This window comes from Monoraphidium neglectum, assembly GCF_000611645.1.
Source record: "Monoraphidium neglectum strain SAG 48.87 chloroplast CP, complete sequence, whole genome shotgun sequence".
Classification (NCBI taxonomy): Eukaryota; Viridiplantae; Chlorophyta; class Chlorophyceae; order Sphaeropleales; family Selenastraceae; genus Monoraphidium; species Monoraphidium neglectum.
Genome location: NW_014013626.1, coordinates 1 through 23817, shown reverse-complemented (window position 1 = coordinate 23817; position 23817 = coordinate 1). Strand labels below are relative to the sequence as shown.

General features: G+C 28.7%; 4 protein-coding genes across 4 annotated transcripts; all 4 read right to left on the bottom strand. All coding sequences in view use genetic code 11, as the record gives it.

Annotated features, from left to right (window-relative positions):
- Positions 1 to 244: 244 nt before the first annotated feature.
- Positions 245 to 10258, bottom strand: MNEG_16745 (hypothetical protein; the record flags this gene model as incomplete). Its single annotated transcript has 1 exon — positions 245 to 10258. The coding sequence occupies one exon, from the start codon at positions 10256 to 10258 to the stop codon at positions 245 to 247; it is 10014 nt and encodes a 3337-aa protein (XP_013906991.1).
- Positions 10259 to 10936: 678 nt separating this feature from the next.
- MNEG_16744 (DNA-directed RNA polymerase subunit beta') lies at positions 10937 to 18436 on the bottom strand (the record flags this gene model as incomplete). Its single annotated transcript has 1 exon — positions 10937 to 18436. One exon carries the CDS (start codon positions 18434 to 18436, stop codon positions 10937 to 10939), a length of 7500 nt encoding a protein of 2499 aa, XP_013906990.1.
- Positions 18437 to 19025: 589 nt separating this feature from the next.
- MNEG_16743 (30S ribosomal protein S3, chloroplastic) lies at positions 19026 to 21092 on the bottom strand (the record flags this gene model as incomplete). The annotated part of the gene is made up of 1 exon: positions 19026 to 21092. One exon carries the CDS (start codon positions 21090 to 21092, stop codon positions 19026 to 19028), a length of 2067 nt encoding a protein of 688 aa, XP_013906989.1.
- Positions 21093 to 21457: 365 nt separating this feature from the next.
- Positions 21458 to 22804, bottom strand: MNEG_16742 (Photochlorophyllide reductase subunit N; the record flags this gene model as incomplete). Its single annotated transcript has 1 exon — positions 21458 to 22804. One exon carries the CDS (start codon positions 22802 to 22804, stop codon positions 21458 to 21460), a length of 1347 nt encoding a protein of 448 aa, XP_013906988.1.
- Positions 22805 to 23817: the final 1013 nt, after the last annotated feature.

The following is a 23817-nucleotide window of genomic DNA, read 5'->3' as shown; positions in this document are numbered from 1 at the left end:
TAAGTTGTCTTGAAATTGTCAAGATCACTGATTATCTAAACTCAATTAAATAGCAAAGTTTGTTTTTTATGCTGTTAAGATTATAAAAAACAAACTTTGCTAGTAAGTAAAAACAGCAGGTTGTAAATAGTTTAAAATTATTTTGTAAAACAGTTTTAACAATATTTGAATTTGTTACTAAAAATAATTTTTAAATTAATATAAATTTTAATCAAAGACCTATTTGTGTAAAAAATAACAATTTTTAAAATTTTGTTTTATAAAAACGACTTAAAATATGTAAAAGATCAATCTCTTTAAGTTGATGATAACGTAAAAAACGGAAAGCTAAATAATCAAACAATTCACGATTAAAATTTAATAGGTGAAATGTTTTTGTAAAACAATAAAGAATATAATGTTGTGAAATTTCGTCTTTTTTATTATTTTCAAAACTTAACCAATAATTCCAAGAAGTTGAATGTAAGAACCAACGTCTTGTTTTTGGGTTATAATATTGATCAGCATCTGGAAAATCTATAACAATGTCTCCCATAGATTGTACAAACATTGAACGCCAATCAACATGACTTAAATACGTTGTCTCTACGTTATGTTCTGCAAGTTGTCCATTCCACCATTGATTTAAAAACGAGAATCGGTGACGTGTTAAGAAACGATTTTTGTAAAAGCAATAACTTGCTGTTGGTTTTAACATCATAAGATCTAGATATCCTAATTCTTTAAACGAATTATCAAAATTTGTTTCTTGATGATCTGTCTGATAGTTTGGTAAATGTTCTCCAGAATGTTTAGAAGACACAGTTGTAAAAGAGGTTTGAATAGAGATATTATAAAGAAGTTTTAAAAATCTTTGTTTTTGATGCATTTGAATTTTTTCATTAATTGTTAACGTTGGCTTTTGAAGAAAATCTTTTAAAGTGCGTTTATAATTTTCAAATTTTTTTGCTGGCATAAGAATAGAAGAATTCGGAGGGCTTGGTGGTTCACGTAAACTAGACTGATTTTCAAAAAATAACATTTTAGAAACAACAAAGCTCTTATTATATAAATAACGTTTTTGAAACAAAGAGTCTAAAAAAGCAGTTGCTGATTGCCAATACATTTGAAAATTTTGTATGTTTTCGAATAAACTTGATTGCGAAGGATTTGTTTGTAATAAAGAACTAGCATGTAACCACCAATCTTTTTTTAGTGAAAGAGCTACATTTGATTTTATGAATAAAGTATCGTCTTCAGATGACGAAGCAACTTTTACATTTTTATTTAATGAGATTAATTTTGATTTGTTTTTCGAAAAAGAATTTGAAAAATTGTTAAAACTTTTTAGTTTTTGAGAATAGGAACTGTTTAATACAAAAAATTCTGCTATTTTTCCTGCAAAAAGCTTTAATAAAGTGTTTTTTGATTCTATTTTAGAATTGTATAAGCTTTTAAAAATCTGTTCTTCGGTATTATAACTATCTTGAGTTTTAGTAAGCTGAGTTAAAAATTTGCATGAGTAAGTACTTTGATCATGAATAATCAAAGCTTCAACTAAAAACTGACCTGCTTGAGCATAAGTTAAAGCAATAAAATTAAACTTATCCGTTCCAGATAAAACAAAATTAAAAACTTCTTTATTTAAAAGATTGTATAAATTATCTTCATAAATGCTAGATTTTTGTTTTTTGGTTTTAAATTCAATTGCAGTAAATTTAGATTTTGATACTTGAGTTAAATATTTTTTAATCTGCGACGTATTAATTAATAAAGAACGAAGATATATTGAAGTCTGAAAAGCTTGAGAAACACTATAAATAGGAAAATCATTAAAGAATCCTGAAAAAACTTTTGGTTTCAATAAATTACTTGATACATTAAAATTTTTTTTTGTGTTTAACAACAATAATAAACTTTTAGAAATAGCTGAATAAATTTGATTTTCGTTTTGTTCAATTGTTGAACTTAAGAGACTATAGTCTAATAAATCCGTTGCTTTAGTGTAGGAAGATAAACTTGTTTTGAAAATTTCAAAACGACTCATTAAATTAGGTAAAAGTGGTAATGAAATGGTTTCATCGAGACGCCCCGGCCGACGTAAAGCTGGATCTAGTAAAGAAGGTAAATGAGTTGTGGCAAATACAACAAATCCTCGATTAGATCGAACACTATCTATAATAACCAATAAATCTGTGATCATGTCTAATTTAATAGATAAATTCGTCATTGCCATTTCAGCTAATAAAGCCACCTTTACACGAACCGAATAATGACTTTTTGAGATCAACATAATCTTATCGTATGAAAGTCCACTCCACGGCATTTCTTTGACCAATTTTTTTGGTTTAAGTTTTTTTTGTTCTTTCATAAGTAAAATGTTAAATGGTGATGTTGCAGGAGGAGCAAAAACCTGTTCAGTCGAAATTTGTAATACACTTAGTAAAGCTTGACTATTTGATGTATTGTTATTTTCGTCAAAAGAAATGAATTCTTGTTTATTTGAAGGTAAAGATTCTATACCCATTAATGCTTTTTCTAGTTCACGAATTGGAAGAGGACCTTTTGCAGTTAAGCCTGATCGACGTTTTTTAAGTGGGTTAATACCTAAAAACAAATCATAACAAAAATGATTGGTAGGGATTGAAAGAGAAAAATCACCTTTATAAGGCCGTTTATAATGTGAAATCGAATGTCTACTTAATTGATAAATTGATCTATTTTTTTCATGAACTTCTTCTTGTTCGGCTCCAAACGTAGAATCTGTTGCTTTTGAGTTTTCCTCATCTGAAATTAACATTGGACGGCGTTCACCAATCACATGAATGTCTTCCAATAAAAATAAACATGGTGTATGGAGAGCAATAGAATCAAAAACATCTCTTAATAATTTCATACCAACTGGTACACCACCCTGAACCAATGCATATCGATGAGCATTATCAGTTACGATTTTCAACTCTGTCTCTCCCGCTAAAGCTTGAATAAAAAAACTTTTAGCCGCCCCCGGTGCACCAACTACTAAAATGTTTTTCGAAATTTTTTGAGCGAAAAGACCAGAATAAATATCACAAACTAAAGAACCTAAAATTTCTTGAGCAGGTAAATAAGTTTTTAAAAAACTTAAGTTCAAGAAAGATTTAGGTGGGTGAATATCCATAAATAAATCCGTATCTCGACCCTGGGTTGTTAGAGATTGATTAACAAACCATCTTTTCCATGAATCTAAAGACTTAGTTTTTTGAACTAAGCTAAGAGAGGGTTGAGTGTCAATTTTTAATTGACTTAGACTTAATAATTGATTGTCCGAGACAAAAAATTTATAAGGATTATTTTTTACTACCGATATAGAAGACTTTGAAGAATGTAATAAATTCCAGAACGGATTTGGGGGGTAAATTTGTAAAAATTTCATCAGAGGTGTCATCTTGATTAATGACTTTTTAAACGTTTCGGAATTGAAAAAATTTGTTTCCTTAACTATTGAATTTCGTGATTGAAACAAATTTAATTGCGTTCTATTCAGTAAAAGTTCTTTTTCAGCTAATAAATTTTCAATTAAAAGTTCCTGTTCTTCTTTTAATGTGGTTAAAGAAGATAGATTCATTTTATATTTTTCCGCCGCTTGAATTAAAATTTCTGCCCAGATGTCCCAGAAAATAACACCTTTTTTTTGACGAAGAATTAAATCTTTATCAGGCTTTAACATCCAACTATAAAAAATTTCTAACGAGCCTAAAAAAAATTTTTGAAACGTAAAACCAAACAATAACCCTCCTAAAGGTCTTGTAGAACGAGAAAATTTCGTAAGTGAATTCCAAATAGAAATATCAAACGCTTCTGGTATATAAGTTGTTAAATCTGAAGACCATTCAATTAAAAAGATTTCTGCAATCCATTCAACCATTAATTCTGCAGGTTTTTCTAGAAATTTATAAAAAATCAACAAAATGCTTTCAAGCACATCAATTAACTTAAAGAGAAAGCCATAAAATAGATTAAAACAAAAATAAAAAATCTTGATAAATGTTTTTGTCAAATAAAGTGTTAATAAAGATAAAATAGATTGAAGTTGAATACTCGATTGAACAATCCAAAAAGATCTTTTTACTTTATTGGGGGCCGCTAGACCCGTTGGGTCTTGGGGGGGACCCCCCCGGGCTTCCCGGCTCATTGGGTCTCGGCTTTGATAAGCCTCCAGACTTCGCATAGTCCAGGGCTTTGTCCCCGGCCTCGTAAAACCCCGCAAAGTTTTTTTAGAACTAAATTTTGTCAATTTATCTGAAAAATTTAAAGTTTTCATTAAGTTTTTTTTGAAATAAATCTCTTTTTTTTGAAACATTTCTAATTTTAAAGAAGTAGGGTTAACTTTCATGTTTGACGAGCCAATCTTAGTTAAAGAGTTATTTTGACTCTTGGACCTGAAATTTTTGAAAGATGTAAAAAACGTATACCATAAAAATCCTGTGTACCACGAATAAAACCAATTTTGAGAAATCTTAGAATTTACTAGATCAAGTTTTTTCAATAATTTTAACTTATCTAAAGATGGATTTATTGAATGAAAAATCAAAAAATTTTCAATAATCTTGGACTTAGAAAAATTTTTATCGTTTTTTGTCGAGAAAATAAAAAAATCTCGAAAACTGAAATGAAAATTAATTGTAGATTGAATTAACTGTTTAGATTGAAATTTAGAACATCGTTGAAGAGATGAATTTTCTAACTTCGCTTTTTGGTTTGAAAGGTTTTGCAAATTTGGGATTTGAACATTAAGAATGTCTACATCTTTCCAACTCAATTTTTTTTCTGACTGATTTAACATAAATTGTTTATTATAAATGAATTTTAACCTGTTTTGTCTAATCCATTTTTTTTCAAAATGTTTCCTATTTAATTCTTGAAATTGTGAAAAGCTAGAATTGTTGCAAGTTTTACTAGAAAATCTCCAGGTGTTTTTTATTAAAGAAGTAATTTTTGTTTTATAATTTTCGAAAAGATCAGAAATAGAAAATAAACAAATTAAATAACTGTTAGTAAGTTTATAAAGGATCAAAAATTGAAATTTTGCTAGACTTCGAATTTCCGAAATACGTATAACTGTGAATAAAATCGAAATATGAAATAATAAAGAACAAACCCAAAAACTTGTTATTAGTAAAATTTTACTTGTTTCTGTTCTGAACACAGGATTTGGACTCTCAACTAATAATTTAAGATCTGAGACTCGATTAATACTTTTTAAAGAATCTCGCTCAATAATTGAGTTTGTATTTTCTGAAACATAAAAGTCTAAATCTAAAAAAATTGTTGGTGATGCAAGCCAAAGCGAGAACATTTGTTCAATAGGATTCACTTGTCGAGTAGACCACCAAAAATGAATTATTCGTTTTTGAGATTTATGGTTTAAATTACTTTCAAACCAATTTTTTTCCTGTAACTTTAAATTTTTAAAGATTGTTTTGTTTTGATTCAACAACAGAATTTTAGAACTATTAGAATTTTTTTTGTTTGCGGGGGCTTTGCCCCCCGACATTTTAACTAAATCTGATGTTAAAATTGGTGCTCTTTGTAATTTATATTTTAGATTACGTAAATAAAACTTATAATTTTTTTCATAAATAAACCCACCAAAAGATAAGATTTTTTTACATGCTAGTCTTGTTTTATTTAATGACATCGTTTCGACAGTTTTTGCATTTAAATTATAAGAATTAAAAATTTGAGAAATAAATTTTTTTGTTTTATTATTCTTGGTTTGTTCACGATGTTTATAAATAGACCATAAATTTCTTGAAAAATTGTTTTCGTTATAAGTAAATAAGTTTGTTTTATTAACAGCCCACAAAAGTCGTAAGGTTGGTAAATCACCAAAAGGTTTTATAAAAGAATCGCTCATCTGTGCAAAAGTGTCGCTAAGACGCGTCGGAGAAAGAGAAAAAGCTTCAATTTTTGGTTCTAAAAAATTGTTGTTAAATGAATTTAACGAAGTCCAAATATTTTTTGAAATCGGCTTATCGATTTTTTGACGTCCAACCTTATAGCTTCGAGCATGAGTTTGTCCATCAACATTTAACTGACTTTTCACATTTTTAATTTCATCCGTAATACGTTCAGAAATAAGGCGATTATATTCTGCTGTGTTTTCTACATTTTTGAAATGAGTCAGGTTGGAAACTTTAAAAAAAGAATTTTGTAAAGTTTCTTTTATATTTAAATACGCAGGAGTTAAATTTTTCATTTGTTTCACTTGTTTGTTATTCAATTTAAAAAAATTTTCGTTATTCCAAAAAACTGGCCAAGTTAGTAAATTTTCTAAAATAATTGAAAACGTTTTTTTAGATTGTTTTAAACTTTCTTTTTTTTGCATTTTTTTAAAATTGTTTTGAATTCGACGAATATACGGGGTTAAATTTGATCTTAACCAATATGATTTCCAACATAAACGTTCAAATTCTGTTAAAGTTTCATTTGATATTTTATAAAATTCTTGATCATGATAGGTTGGAATTGTCCAACTCAATGGTATTTTTTTTAAGAATAATTTTTCAGAAAATAACAATTCTGATGAAACGTTTCCCCATTTTTGTTTTTGGTGACGATATATTTTTTCTTGGAAAGATTTTGATCTTGATTTTTTACTTGCGATTTGATTTTTTATTTTGTCTTTGCTCAGTCGCCCTCTTTGGATCAAAAATTCCAACGTCTTCGAGTCAATCTTGTTACGAGTTAACAAGTGGCGCTTTTTTAAAAAAGAATAATACAATTGAAAACGTAAATAATTTGGACGAGGATAAAAGCGTTTTCTTTTTTTTCTTCGACGATTTTCAAGTTTGAGTTTTTTTAAACGACGTTTCTTCTGGACCGCTTTTTTTTTTTCTAAACGGTTAATTTCAGTTTCGTTAAGGGAAAAATCAGCTTTTTTAAAAAAATTAAAACTTTCACCAAATTTTTTTAAAAACGTTTTAGAATTTAAACTGTTTTGTTTAGATAAAACTTTATTAAAATTGATAGCGTTATAACATTTTGTTAAACATATTTTATTAGAAAAATGCGAAGTCATCTTTGATTTTTGATTAAAGTTATCGTTTCTTAGTCTCAAATCATGGTTTTTTAATAACAAATCGTTCACTGAATTTAAACGAAGTAAATCTTTATTAAGTTTGTAATACAACGTTTGACTTTTAACTTTTTGCTTCAATTTTTTTAAAACTGGCAGAATTGAATGAAAGGAATTGGATGAGTTTAGGGAACTTTTTAATGAATTTAGTTTAAAACGATTGTTTTTATGCAATAAGTCTTTATCAGGTTTTTGGAAAGATTTAACCGAGAAATAAGTTCTAAAAATTTTTTCAGATTGACGTTTTTCAAAATTATAATCCGAGGTTTTGTACTGTCTTCTATTTTTGTGTTGAAAGTTTTTAAACAAGTTTTCCTTATTTAAAAATTTTGTAGTTTGGGATGATTTTAAAAAATAAACAGGTTGATTTTTTAAACCCTTTGATTTTTTTTGAATTAAAAAAGTTATTGTTTTAGCTTTTTCGGAGCTTCTAGGCCCATAGGGCCTCGGGGTCCCCCCCGGCCAAAGTTTTGGCTGTTGTGTATCTTCACTTAAAGAGGTTGATCCAGATAATAAATTTTTGAAAGTTAAAAACTTTTTCGTATTTGTTTTGATTAATGATTTAATAAAATTTATTTTTTTCCCATTTGGTAGAATAGGAACAGTTGTTTGTGAATTTGAAAAATTATTCCATAGTTTTTGAGAAGAGAACATGAGATTGCTTAAATCATTTTGTTTTGAAGCTATTTCAAACCAAGACAATGGACTTCGAACCCAAGAAATGTTTTTAAATTTTGTTGTTGTCGGGTTTGCAGTTAATAAATTAAACTCGTTATTGAAATTTGGAAATGATAATAGTTCTTTTTGAATTTTTGCTATTAAAATGGGTGTTTTATATTGAATAACTAGCTGGTTAAGTTGATTATCTTTTTGGTTTTGGTCTGTTAACGAAGAAACAGAATTGATAAGTTTTTTTGAAATTGTATTTAACTTACAATACAAAGTGATTTCTTTAGTTAATTTATTTGTTAAAAATTTTAATTCTTGAGTTTTTTTTATTTTGGGTTGAATCAATTTTTGTTTTGCAGAGGCTTTGCCCTCCGAGGTCATGGGGCTTGCGAGGGCTTCCGAGGGGCCAAAGGCCCCTAGAAGCCCTAGAGAACCTATGGGTCTAGACCCCCGCTGTGCCCCAGTTTTGAATAAAGCAAATTTTTTAGATAAATCAGAAGAAATTGTATATTTAAAATTTTTTTCAAGAACATTGATATAACAAATATCTGCAAATAAAGTTTTCCAGTTTTGTAATAAAAGTAATTCGTAAGTTATGTTTTTTAAATTTTTTTTTTGTGTTGAAATAACCATCGGATCTACTAAATTCGTAAAATTATATAGTAGCTCTGATTTACGGCGCAATTTAATTTTTTTCAAAATAGGAAGTGTTTTAGCTTGAAGCAAAGGTTTGTTATTAATAAACTTTAAAAAAAGTGTATAATTCAAAATTCTTTTAACTTGGACGTCCGATATATTGAAAAAAGTCAATTTGGGTTCGCGGGGGGGTTCCCCCCCCGGGCCTTCGGCCCTCGGGGAACCCCCCGACCCGTTGGGTCTCGGGCTAGGGCCTTCGGCCCTCGGCCCCTCTAGACCCATTGGGGCTCGACGGTTGGCCCCCGCAAAGTCGAGGCCCACAGGGCCTAGGACTTCGTTCCGCATTGTTGAAAAAGTTTGAAAAGAGTTTGGTGATATTATATTCTTTTTTGAATTTGTCTTATAGAAAGAATTTTTTAATAGAACTTTCATTAGATGATATCGATATTCATTTTGAAATTTTTTTTTCAAATTTTTTAAAGAATTCAAAGTAGAATCTTTTTTAGAATCAATGAGAACAGTTGCGAATAATTGAGCTATTTTTTTAGATTCTAGTTTTTTAAAATTTGGATTAATTTGAGAATAAATGTATTGATAATTGTTTTGGTTTTTATTTAAAGTTTCGAGTAAAGTATAAAAATAAAAAGTCAAATCGTTTTGATATTTTGAAGAGTTTGAAAATAAATGTTCTAACACATACAATTTGTCACAAAATTCCGAAAAAGTCTCTTTTGTCAAAAGATTATTGATATTATTCATGCTTATTTGAGATGATTTTAGAGGGTTTTGCGTTATAGAATTTAACTTTAATGTTTTTATCCATTTATCTAGCAAAACAGAAGCGTTATAGTAAGAAATATGTGGTATATCTTTAATTTGTTTTATTAAATTAGAAAAAAGAAAAGACTTTAAATTTGAATTTTTTAAATAATACGTAGCATTTTCATTATAGAGTTTTTGAGCGAAATGTTCCATTGGAAAATAATCTAAAAATCCTTTTTTAAAAGATTTTCTCAAATCTAAATTGTGTAAAAAGTTATTTTTTGTGTTTACGTGCTGAACTGAAAATACATTATTGGGTTCCACTTTTAATACATGCCAAACCAAATGGAATGTTGCTTCGTTTTTTAGATAATTATTTTGCTGTAATATTTGTTTCAGAAAATATTTATAGTTTTGTTTATTTTGTAAATAATTATTCGAATTCATGTTTAAATTTTGATTTGTTAAATTTAGATAAAATAAACATAATTTTTCGAACTCAACAGGTAAAAATTTATTAAGAACAATGTTTTGATAATCTTGTCTTAATCTAGACGAAAGAGGTTCTTGGTTTGTATAATTTGCGTAAAAAGTTAACAATTGATTCCTCGTTGTTGTTCCAATGGATGCCTCATCTTTAACATTACAAAGCTTTGTTCGGAGGCTACGCTCGGGTCCTGAATCGAAGATTTCAGAAAAAGATTGGGGGGTCGGTGGAGCCATTGGCCCCCGCATAGTCACGAGCCCTCGGCTCACGTGTACTTTAGATGAATTAGAAGGTCCCAAAAGAAGCTTTAAGTTTACGTTATTATCTTTTAATGGTTTATATAATTGTAAAATACTTTGTTTAGAGTTTTCTCGTGAATTACGAACGTTTCTTACTGAAAAATCAAGATTTGGAAAGTTTTGATTTTTGTTTATAAAACCCTTACCGCTATGAAATGTCATTAAACTCATAAAACAACCACCTAATAAAGGAAAAATCCAAAAATGCATGAATGGTTTTTTGTGTGGAAAAAAATCTGAAAGTAAAAGTCTTTGTTTTTGTTTTAATAAATCTAAACTTAATTTGTTTTGAGTAGATCGATACATTTTTTTTGTAAACTTTTTATTTTTTATAAAAATGTTATTAACCGGGCTTGAGACATTTGGAAAAACTTTTCTATTTTTTCGATTTTTCTCATTTGGTTTAGAAAAACTCAATGAGTTAATTAAAAAAAGATCCGTTTTTTTTTTTTCTCGCCAATTTAAAAATTCCACAAGATTTTTTTGGAGTAAAATACTTTTTTTCAAAAATTTTTTTGTTGATTTTGGAGTCAAAAATTATAAAGAATTTTCTCTTAGTTTTAATTTAAAAAAAAACTAAAATTTTTTAAAATTAAAACAAAAAACATTTAAGAATTTCTTTTTAAAAGAATGTTTTTTGATAGAACATAATACTAGTTCTTCTAAAAAAAACAAAACTAGCAAAGGCATGCATAACGTTGTTATGTGTGGGGAGGTCTGCTCCGGGCCACCGGGGGGCTCTTAGCTTTACGATATAAAATTCAAAAAGCCTACTACCGGAGTTGAACCGGTAACCTTCGGTTTACAAAACCGATACTCTACCGATTGAGTTAAGCAGGCTTAGTCCTATAAATTATATTATCTAAACTGTTAATAAAAATCAAGAAAAGCCGATTAATCTAATCGTATCGGCTTTCCTTGATTTTTTACAATAATAAAAAAATTAAGAAGTTTAATTTTTTACAATTTTTGCTTTAAATTTATTCAATCGTCAATAAGGATTTTCGAAAACCTTTTTTCTGAAATTGGAACAATATACCCTGTGCCAGCTGGAAGTAAATTCCCTACTAAAAGATTTTCTTTTAAACCTTTTAAAAAATCTTTTTTATTTTCCATAGCTGCTCGACTTAAGACTTTTGTAGTTTGTTGAAAACTCGCTGCCGATAAAAAGCTATCGACTTCTAAAGATGCTCGAGTAATTCCAAGAACAACAGGTTCATATCGGATTTTCACCATTAAAAAACGATTAATACGTTCGACAAATTCTAAATCAACAAACTCTCCAGGAAAAAATCCTGTTTGTCCACCATAAACAATTTTAACTTTGGATGTCATTTGACGTACAATAATTTCTAAGTGTTTATCTGCAATACTAACACCTTGTGATCTGTATACACGTTGCACCCCATCTACCAAAATTTGTTGAATTTTTAAAAAACTTTGTTGAACTGCTTTTTCCATATTTAATTGAGACGAATAACGCTGGTAAATAGCATAAAGTAAAACAGGTAAACTATTTAAAAATAATCGACCACGAATTGTTGTACGAGCTTCTAAGTATTGTTCAACTTTTGGGATTCCTTGGACAATGTCACCTGTTTTTAATGTTTGAAATGGAAGAGTCATAACTGGCGAATTTTTTGTTAAACAATGCCCATGATATGTATGTAGTATAGCTTGAGGAGAAATAAAAAAGAATTGAGCTTTTCGTAATGTTAATTTTTTTGAACTTAAGTGAATAATCAAACCTGACTTTAAAAAAGTTAAATTAGAATAAAACTTCTCACCTGTACTAACAAATGCTCCTAAACGTAACTTTTTATTTTGATTAATCAAGTCAAAACTCACTGTTTTTATTTTATAACGTTTATTTTTATAATGCGTATTAAAGTCAGAAATTTTATATTGATTTAAATCAAATTCATCATAATAATGTTTTTCTAATCGTTTAAATCTTTCATGATAAAACAGTAAAAATTTTAAAGAGTTTTTTGTCGATATCAGGTTAAAAAATGTTTGATCTTCTAAATGATTAAAATTGAAGATCTCTGGTTTATAGGTTTTAGAAAAATTTGTTTTTTCGTGGCCTCGATTTAGCGGATGCCACTCGCGTGAATTTTTCCAACTGTCAACGGTTCTAAAGAATGAGCGAAAAAAATCGATCTTTCTCCAAATCGAAGATTCTGAGCTTGGCACAGATAAAACAACGTTAGAACTTTGTTTTGAACCCCACATTGAATCGAAAAAACGGACAGGTGATTGCAATGGTTTTTTTAAGTCTAAAAAAGAAACTTTAGTAATTGGAAGTTCTAAACCAAATATATCTGATTTTGTTAAAATCAATTTTTGTTGTTGTCTTTCTTGCTCTAATCCTGTTTCCAGATACACATTTACGCTTTTTCTTAAGTTTAAGATATCTGAATTCTGATTATAAATTTTTAAAACTTCACCCTCATAAGGACTATAAAAACTTGTTAAACCTAGGGACATCGTATTTTTTAAAAAATTCTTTTTTAAGATTAAATGATTTTTTGAAATTGGAAAGTTACGAGAAAAATCTGAAACTACGTTTTTGTTTCTTTTTTTCTGAATAAATCGTTTTCCGTTGAAAGTTTCATTGAAAATTGTTTTACTGTCTAAAACTGTAATTTTGAAATAATTTTCAAATTGTTGTTTATAAAAAGATGAAGCAAACAATTTTTGATTGGCTAAGAAACCATATTTTTGATTTAAAGAATATTCAAAAAACGGCATAGAATTATAAAAGTTCAAAAAAGATTGTAAGTTAATAATTCTTTTTTTATAAAATCGAAATCGTGACTTTTCTAAAGAATTGCTAACTTCACTAAATTTTTGAGTCTTACTAAAAAAAGCGTTATTTTTTTGAAAAAGTGAGTGAGAACTTCTTATCATTAAAATCCTTAAATATTGGTTTTTCAAATAATTATTGTATTCTGTAGAGCTATATTCAGAAAAATCCATTCTTGTAGGCTCTTTATTTAAAGAGATTTGTGGAAAAGAGTAAGCTAAAAAACCAGCGGCAGTTGTCGATGCATTCGCTATAGATGACCGTGATAAACTTAAAGAAACTTTGCACTGTGTAAAATTTACTGAATAATTAGAAAAATAAGCTTTTTCCAAAATACAGTTGCGTCCTCGTTCGTATTTTCGAAAATTCGATGAATTTGAAAAAAAATTGGAAATCTTTTTAGCTAAATAAAAAACCTGTCCTTTTTTTGAAAAAGATTTAAAAAAAGAGTTTGGGAATAGGGTTGAAAACGAAGTTTTTTTTGGTGTTTCTTCAATTTTCTGTTTTGGATTTAGTTTTTTTGAATTGAAAAGTAAAAATTTTTGTTTCTTTGAAACAAATGTGGAATCCCATAAATTCATCCGAGTTAACTGGAAATCTAGTGGTTCAAAATTTGAAAGACTTTTTAACGCGTTTGTTTGTTGATTGAGTTCATTTGAAAAATATTTTTTATAAAGAAAATTAGATGAGTTCAATTCATTTGTTCGTTTTTTTTGCATACATTTATAGAGTGCTCTTTTCATTTGTTGATGGTTAGGAAAAAGCCTATGATTTAAAGGTCGAATCAAGAAAAATAAAGCAGTAACATCACGGAGCTTGCGAGGGCTTCGAGAAGCACTCGGGGTTCTTTTAGGTTTTATAAACCTAAGCGCTTGCGGGGGGGTTTCCCCCCCCCGTGGGCCCCATCGACCGTTGGTTCCCCCAAATTTTAGTAAATTCTTTTGATGCTTTTGTTTAATATCTTTATTTTTTTGTAAAAAACGACATTTAGAATTTTTGACTTTTATTAACGTATTAAATGAATTTGTTGATTTCTGATTTTTAAAATCAGTCTTGAATAAATTTGGCAAGCACATTTTATTCAATGAAATTATTTCGACAAAAATATTTTGTTGCTCAAAACAAATGTCATCTAATAAATTATTTCCAGCTGAAATTAAAAGTTTGTGAATATTAAAAATATTCGATAAATTTGTCGTTTTATAAATCCAACCTGGTTTTAAGGTAATATTTAATGCTAAATTTTTAGTTTTTGAAATTTTTTTAGAATATTTTTTTTTTGCAAAATTTTTAACAGTTGTAAAATTTTCTGGACTTCGAGTAGAGATATTTGTTCTTTGTAAAAGAGGTAAAGAACTTAAAAAATTATTATAGTTTTTAAGATTTACACAAAATAAACCATTAACCTTTGATTTATGCAAATTTTGTTGTGTTTGAGTGTTTAAGAACAAATTTCGTTTGAAATTTTTTTTCATTAAAACATATTTAATAAATTTCACTTTTAATTTAGAATGGGCTAAAGAAGATGATTTTGTGAAGTTTAAATTTACCGGTTTGTCCAATTGTCCATTTTTATTAAACGTGTTTAAAACTTCTGATGTATGAATTTTAAGCAAACCATCATATTTAAAGACAAACTCTTTTTTTAATCCTTGATAATTTGTTAAATAAATGTTAGTTCTTTCTTTAATTCGGTTAAAATTTGTATGATTTGAATTAAAAATAAATCGAGATTCATTTAAACCAAAATTTTTCAACTTATTATTATTAATTAATACATTTAAAGAATAATTTTCTTGAGCTAACCAATAAATTTCTTGAAAAGGTGTTGACAATTTTTTAAACTGATTTAGCTTAACAGTTAAATTTTTAGAATATTCCAAATCTTTTTTAGAAAAAGAAAATATCTTTCTTTCACTAGATTTTTTAGAATCTTTTTTTTCAGTTTGTTTGAAGTTGTCTATAATAAAAGATTTCTTTACTGAAATATAATTAGATTTAAGTTGCTGTTTCAATGATTTGTGATTTAGTGTCTTTAAATAATTGAAAGCCTTTTCGTGACTTTTTTTTTCAAACCAGGGATATTTATTTAAAGGCGAAACAAAGTGAAACATTTGATAATTTTCGATATTCATAAAAATTAATTGTAATTTTTTAGAAAAAGAATCTTGATTAAAATGACTTAAATAGAAATTTTTATTAGTAAAACGTACGTCTTTTGTTTCACTGTGATATGCTAAATTGATGTTAGCCAAATTAGAAAACAAAACAGATTGAAAAATAGTACCTTTATTTTTTTCTTGATTTTTTAAAAATTTAGAAAATTTTTTTTTCCTGAACGTCTTACTAAAATTCATTTTGTTTGTCAGATTTTTTTTAGTTATTTGTGATTGGGCAAGATTTAGAAACTGAATATATTTTTTTGTATAAAAAAAAGCACTTTTTGTATTTTTTGTTTTAAGTTTAAAAAATTTTGTTTTAAAAATCTTTTGAGAAATTGTTGGACCTAAAACTGAAAAAATACCGTTGGTTATGGTTTGTGAAAATTCTGGAAACCAATAAAAGCCTTGGTTTGAGTTTAGACTCCACGAATCAGTGTTGTTTAAATTTAAAGTATTATTCGCATTAGGGTTTTTTAATTTTGTATTTTTTAAATTTTTTTTTAAGGATAAAAATGAAGAAAACCCTAAAGACTTATTCAATATATGTATTTTATGAATATCCATAGAAGAGTCATTTTGAAGAGGTAAAAAACTAAAAAGTTGATCTCTTTTATTTGGTTCTATTTCAATCGAAACAAAATAACCAAGTTTTCTATAACAAATTTTTTCAGTATTTAAGAAAAGAATAGGAGTTTTTATTGAAAGTTGTTCCCGTTTTAAGGTTGTAGTTTTTTTAAAAAAGATATTTCTTATTTTATTCTTTTCGAATTTCGTTATTATAGAAGATCCGTGATGTTTTTTTTGTTTTGAGTTTTGCAAATTTTTTAATTGAGCTTGGTTTTTGAAAGAAAATTTGTTGAAAACGTTTTCCATAGATTTTTTATACAACCAAAAATCTGTGTCTGATTTATTTAAATAATTATACTCACTTAAAGGATTGGGATAATTGTTAGGAAAATAAGGATAAACAATTGATTTTTCTAATTTCACATTTGAAATTTTAGATTTTCTTTTATAAAAATTTTTAAGAGTTTTCGTGTTTAAAGTTGATGAAAAAGAAACAAAATTTGCTAAAATTAATGGATGGAAAAAATTCGTTTTATTTAATGCGCGGGGGGGTCCCCCCCCCGGGCCGAGGGCCCTCGGGGAACCCCCCGACCCATTGGGTCTCGGGCTTTGCGGGGGCCCTTGGCCCCCCGAGCGAGGGGATTTCTGAGGCCCCGGGGGCAAAGCCCCCCCGGGCCTAGAGGCTTGCCCTCGCATAACAACATTGTGCCTAACTTTAAATTTTTTATTTAAATTTAATCTTTTTACTAAAACTGTAGATTGTTTTTGTACTAAGTTCATTACTTTTTGTTTTTTGTTTTTTTTGTGTTTTAAACTTTTTAAGTTTAACCAATTTGTTAAAACTCCCGAACCTAAGATAGGTAAAAAAATAACGGTTTGGGCAATTGACTTTAGAAAATTATAACGAAAATTGAATTGATATGGGTATACAAAACAAGTTTGTATGTTTCGTAAATAGTAAACAGAAAAAATTTGTCTTTGATTTAAATTCGTCAAGTTTATATTATTTAACAAAAATTTTTTTCTTTTTTGATATTTAGAAAAAATTTTAAAATTTGAAGAGAAATTGTCTATTGATTTTGTTTTAAGAGCTAAAACAGCATTGAAAGATGAATTTAGCGTTAGATTTGATTTCAATTTATTGTTTGATAAAGAATAACTTTGAAAAGACTTAAACAACCGTTTTGATTCATATGAATAGTCTGAATTTTTAAAGTTTGAAGCATTTGATGTATTATAATTAATATAAGAAGGTTGTGAAAAATTTGTCAACCATTGAATTTGATTAACAATAGAATTTTTTGAAACAAAATCTCCACACTTAGGTAAGTAGTCTGAAACCAATGTATTATTAGAAATTTTTGCTGAAAGTACCCAAACTTTTGACCAATCTTCCGCTTTTGAAATATGTTCCCCATATTTTTCATCGATATCTTCTAAAAGATCAATTTGATTGTAATAAACTTCGCCTTCTAGTGAAGAATAAATAGTTTGTTCGATTGTCTGAGTGGTTTTTTGCCCCGTAGGAAACAAAGAAATTTGTGCTAAAAATTTGCTTTTTTCTATGAATTCACCATGACGTGCAAACAAAACAGTAAAAGAGGGGATTTTATAAACATTCATTACTGACGATTCATTTGTCAGTGTTTTGTTTAAGTGTAAAGAATCATCTTCTAACAATTTCATTTTCGATTTTTTGAAAAAAAGGGTACCGTTTGTTTTTGTTAAAAAAGCTAAAAAACCTAGTGGTGTGCGAATACAAGCACCTGAAATGGGTTCTGAATACTCAGCGATTCCAGAAAAAGGTGCATTGATCTGTTCTGTAATCTCTCCCGAGAAAACCCCTCCAGTATGAAAAGTTCTCATTGTTAATTGTGTTCCCGGTTCACCAATAGATTGACCTGCAATAACTCCGACAGCTTCTCCGACGGAAACCAAACGTGAGGTCGCTAGACTCCAACCATAACAAAGTTGACAAACGAGTTTTCTAGTTTCACATGTTAAAGGAGAACGAACTAATGCTTTTTTATGAAGTTTCGCAATAGCAGTTGCTAATTCTGTATTGATTTCTTGATTCCGAAACCCGAGCTTTGACTTGGATGCTTCAGTTTTTAAAAGCTGGTTAACATTTACAGATGCATAAATATTTTGCGCAAGGACTCGTCCAATTAATCGATTTGAAAAAGAATAAATAGTTTTGTTTCCTTCTTTCATATCAAAAAGAAAAATACCTCTTTTCGTTCCACAATCAAAAGTGGATACAATAACGTGCTGTGCTACATCGACTAAACGTCGAGTTAAATAACCTGCTGTCGCAGTTCTTAAAGCTGTGTCAACAATACCTTTACGAGCTCCATAAGTTGAAATTAAATATTCTGTTAGAGTTAATCCTTCACGAAAATTACTTTGAATAGGAAATTCAATAATTTTACCTTGAGGATCAGACATTAACCCTCGCATTCCAACAAGTTGGCGCACTTGTGATAAATTCCCACGAGCCCCTGAAAAAGCCATCATATAAACTGGGTTCAAAATGTTTGTTTTTTCAAAATAACGAACAACTTCTTGCTTTAAATTTTCACTAATTTCATGCCAAGTTTCAATAAATTGCTGCCTTTTTTCAATACCAGTAATTTCTCCTTTACGATAACTAATAAGTGAATTAGAAATACTGTTTTCGGCTTCAGCTAACAATTTATTTTTATTAGGTGGAATTTTTAAATCTTCGATACCTAAAGAGATTCCTGCTTGAGTTGCATAACCAAATCCTAAATTTTTTAATTGCTCTAATAATTGAAGTGTTTTTTTTTCACCATGGTTTTTAAAAAACCATGACACAAAATTTTTTAATCTTACTTTATCTAATGAAAAATTCCAAAAGATAGGATTATTATCTTTTAATAAAGAAAAATTTACGTTTTTTATTTTTTGTCTTGATGAGTCCATAAAAAATACAATAAGCTTTATAAAAAGAATTTATAAACGGTTTAACAATGTTAAATCCAAAAAAAAGTCGAATCTTCTAATAAATAAAAAACATAATTTCGGGCTTTGCGGGGGGGTTTCCCCCCCGGGCTTAGGGCTTCGAGAAGCCCTCGGGTTTCCCCCGAGAGGCTAAGAGCCTCGGGGGGAAACCCCCGAGACCCAACGGGTCTAGGCCCCCGAATAACAACGTTATGCTAGGCCCGTTGGGCCGGGGGGGTCCCCCCCCCCCCGAAGCCCCCCGTTCGATCTTTGATCGAAAGGCTCTTATACAACGGTTTAACAATGTTAAATCCAAAAATTTATAAAAATTTTAAAGACTTAATCTTAGTTAGAAGAATCAAAAATAGAAAGTGTAAAAATTTTACTGTTTTTAAGAATATTTTATTCTTAAAACTATTTTAACAAAAATTTAATTTTTGAACAAGTAATAAAACTATAATTTCTTAACTCTTAGTATATTAATTAACAACAATAAAGTTTTAGGTTTTTTAAAAATTCTAGTTAATTTTTAAAAAACCTAAAAAATTGTCGAATGACAATAAAAATTAAATTAAGCGTTTTTGTTCAATTTTGTATAACCTTTATAAATCCAAACTTTAACACCAATAATCCCATAAATAGTTTGGGCTGTTTTGTAACAATAATCAATGTTGGCACGAAGTGTTTGTAAAGGAACACGACCTGCACGTACCCACTCAGAACGAGCAATTTCAGCTCCATTTAAACGTCCAGAAACCTGAATTTTAACACCTTTAACTTTACTCGTTTTCATTAAATCTTCAGAAACTTTTTTAATTACCCGGCGAAAAGCTTCACGTTTTTCTAATTTGTCTACAATAGTATCTGTTACGATTGAAGCATTTGTTTCAATAATTTCTGATTTTACTGAATAAAATTTTAAAGAAATTTTGGGAGTTAATGCTAAATTTTGTTGACAGATTGATTTTTGTTTTTGAATTTGACGTACAAATACATCTTGTAAACTTCGTTGTAATTCGTTTTGGCGGTTTGCTCTTTGAATCGATTTTTTTAATTGATTTTTAACAAAATCACGTTTTTGTTCTGAAGTCATTTGTTCTAACATGTTCTTATTAATTCCAAATAAAAAACTTGCTTGTTCTTTTGTAAACTTTTGAATTTGACGTAAATATTTACGTGAATCAGCAATTGTTGTTAAATATAAAAAAAGATTTTTTTGACGGTGTTTTTGAACAATTGATTGTAAATATTCTACAAACTTAACTTTGCGATTTTCTTCTTTCAGATTTGTGAATTTTCGTTTTAAAGCCTTTTCTGTAAAACCTAACAATGCTTTTTCGTTTTCTAAACGTTTTTGCGTACTTAAAGTTTGTGATAAAACTCGATGACTACGATCTCCTAATTTATTTTTTTGTTTTGCTAAAACTTCGATTTTAGATTGTTGAATAAAGTTTTTTAAAGCCTTAATAAAACGAATGCGTTGAAAATAAAGGAAAGATTTCATTTTAGAAAGAGTCCCTAACACTAAAAACTCTTTACGTAATAGTTCTAGTTTACGTAATGCTTGTTTTTGTAAAACTTTTAATAATTTCACTAAAACATTTAAAGGTTGTTTTTCGTAACGTTTCAGTCGAGCTAAACTCCATTTTGTTTGATAACCTAGCGGAGCATAACGTAAACGAGCAAATTTTTTAACTTGGTCTGTTTTATAATTTTCCAGATACGAATTCCAATAAGACATTTCTGATTTTAATAAAACCACAAAATTTCTATTCATTTTTGAAAGAAAAACGTTCATGAATTTCGTTGTTTTTTGTGATTGTTCACGATTTTCAGTTAAAATAGAACGTAAACGAGCTGTGCCTAAAATTGAAAAATCTGTTTGATTATTTTTTGATTTCTCTTTATTCGTGTTTGAACGATTTAATACAAAACGTCTTTGTGATTTGTTTTGGTTTTTCCCTTGTCTAGTTCTCACAAAATCATTTGTTTTACGTGTAGATCGTAAAGATCGAACATCTGTTTTTTGAAACTTTCTTGTAATTTTTTTACCTTTTTTAACAATTAACATATTTTCTAAAATACGTTGACGGAAACGTTCTAATGTGTTTTTTCTTTTTTTCAAGCGTTTGTCTAAAAGGTTAAATCTGTTTGTTTTTTTTGATGAAGAAAAATTTTCGAATTTTGAATTGTTTTTCTTTTTCTTAGAAAGACTCTTCTGAAGATTGTTTTCTAATGACGGAGTTGTTTTTAGTTGAAAAACATCTTGACTTTTGATTGACGCTTTTTCTAAAACAAATTGATTTTTTAAACAGTTTTGTAATAAATTTGGATTTAATTCTAATTTATCTACAGCAGTTTTAATCGCTTCGCAATTTTGAGCATGAATTTGAATACCAATTTCATACGGAATAAAGCCACGTTCGATTTTAATTTGTGCGATTTTTCCAACTTGTTCAGAATTATTGTATTTTTTTTTTAACAATTCAGGCAATAATTGTTGAAGAGTTTTTCTTAAAAAAATGTCTTCTAGAACAGTTTGTGCGTATTGACGTTTTTCAAATCGAGCAAACCAAACTGTTTCATGTCTTTTTGTAATACCTACACGAAATCCTAAAGGATGAATTTTTTGTCCCATTTATATGTTACTTTAATATTACTGTAGTTTAACAAATTACAGTTGTTGAACTTTTTAGAAATTTAAAAAATTCACTTTTTATAGAGTAAAAAAGTTTGACCAAATTTTCATTTTCAGATTTTTTTAAAAAGATTGAAAAATAATATAGTCTATATTTATTAAATTTGATTAACCGTTTTTTCTGTTTAGATAATTCTAAGATTAAAAATCTAAATTCAATTATTATAAATAGTATAAAAAAAAAAAACAAGTTATTTTCGTTTTAACTAAGGATACTTTTTTTAGATTGAAATATTTTATTGATAAAAGAAAGACAAAACAAAAAATATTGAATTTTTGTTTTGTCTTTATAAGGACCTTTAACCTTAGCAGTCGACCTTAACGAATTTCTCTCCAAAATTGTTAAAAGACTTTAAGTTTTCATTTCGACGTAGAGGTCGAGTGACAAGTTCTAAAATTTCTCGACTATTTGTAAAACCGTGAATTTGAGCAAAAGTAAATTCTACAGACCATTTTGTCGTAATTCCACGTGCTTCTAGGGGGTTGGCATGGGCCATACCAGTAATCACGAGATCCGGTTGTAGTTCTCGGATACGTTGAATTTGATAATAATTATCAGGTTTTTCTACAATACGAGGAAACGGAACCTTCATTTTTTCACAAGTCGTTTCTAAAAGAGCTAACTCAGCTGCTTGAAATCTACGATCCATGTACGGAATTCCAATCTCATAAACAATCATTCCACAACGAATTAAAAAACGAGCTAACGAAATCTCTAATAAATTATCACCCATAAAGAATACGGATTTACCTCGCACATATTTTAAATAATCTTCAAGCCCTTCCCAAATTTTTGTTTCTCGTTTCTCTAAATCTTGAGCAATTATACCAAATGTTTCACAAATTTTTTCAACCCATGCACGTGTCCCATCTGGTCCAATCGGAAACGGAGCTACAATAAGTTGACAGTTTTTACGTCTCATCAACGTTGTTGCTGTACGACTCAAAAAAGGATTGATTCCACATACATAAGTATTTTTACTTAATTGTGGTAGATCAACATATTTTTGACCTGGTAACCAACCTGCAATTTCAATTCCTTGTCTTTTTAATTCTAAAGATAATTGAGTAGCAACAGTATTAGGTAATGATCCGAATAAAACTAAATTAGAAATTTCTTTAGTGTTTGACAAATTAGAAGGACTATTATCCTTTTCTAATGAATATTCTGGACATTTTTGTGCCATTGCTGCTAAAACAGTATCTTCACCTTGAGTGAAAGCATAATCCAGTCCATTTGCTCTAGCAACAACTATAGGGATACCTAATTCTACTTCTAGAAGAGGTGCCATTCCTTCTAAATCCATTTTAATAATTTCTGTAGTGCATGTGCCAATCCATACAATAACACTAGGATTCCTATCTTGTTTAATTTGTAGACACAAACGTTTTAATTCTTTATAATCATTCAGTTGAGCTGAAATATCACTTTCTTCTAATTCGGCCATTGCATAGCGAGGTTCAGCAAAAATCATAACTCCTAATGCATTTTGTAAAAAATAACCACAAGTTTTTGTTCCAATTACTAAAAAAAAGCTATCTTCTATTTTTTGATAAAGCCATGAAACACAACTGATCGGACAAAAAGTGTGGTAATTACCTGTCTCACATTCAAAAACTAATTGATTTTTTTCTTTAATGAATTCAGACATTTAAGTTTTTTGTGTAAAATTCTTTGAAAGAACAAATTTCATTTTTAAAAACAAAATCTTATCTTTTAAAAGCTCAACAAATCTCATATAACACAATCCCATTTTATCAATTGTCATTTCTTATTTAATGAAAAATGGTGACTTTTAAAATCTCGACTCAAAGTATACAAAATTAGCTTCATTACCAATCGAGTTACATCATTCTTTAACTTCTTTGTTTATTCTTCCATAATTAAAAAAACAATGAAGAGAATTAAGTACTGAGTACTTTAAGTTATTTTGCATTTATTAATTTATAACAGATGATTTCTTTTAAATCAACTGCTCTTTTTTTTAGGTTTAATTTAATGTTTTTGAACACAAACTTTCCCATTTATTAAAAATGAGCATTTGCTTTTAACTTAATCCTAGATTGAAAAGAATTTTTTCAATAAAAAAGTCAAAACATTCTTTTCAAATTATCCTGTTTAAGGAGTGATTTCTTTTTCAGCTCTAGTTAAAATTAATATCGGTTTAAGATAAAATGTCTTAGTTGGTTAACCTAAATTTAAATATTTTCTAGTTAAAATATTCTAGGAAAATAATTCGGCTTCAAAACTGTTTATAATGATTTTTAATTTAACAGCTTTTCTTAAAATAATAAATAATGAAATGTAAAAAGTAAAAAGTCAAAAAATGACAAAAAATTTTCTATCTTGTATACCTTAAGACTTAAGATAAACAATCAGAAAATTTTGACCCAGCCTAGGGGCAACCGAGGGCTTCGAGAAGCCTTAGAGGCCCCTAGACCCATTGGGTCTCTAGGGGTCGAAGACCCCTCGACTTTGCGAGGCCTGTTAGGCCTAGAAGCCCGGGAGAAACCCCAAGGGGCCAAAGGCCCCTAAACCCGTTGGGTCTCTAGGCCTAACAGGCCTCGGAACCCCGAGAGGCCAAAGGCCTCTAGCGGCTCGGGGTTCCCCCCTGCATAACAACGTTATACACAAGCTCGTGCACAACACAGCGCGGGGGGGGAA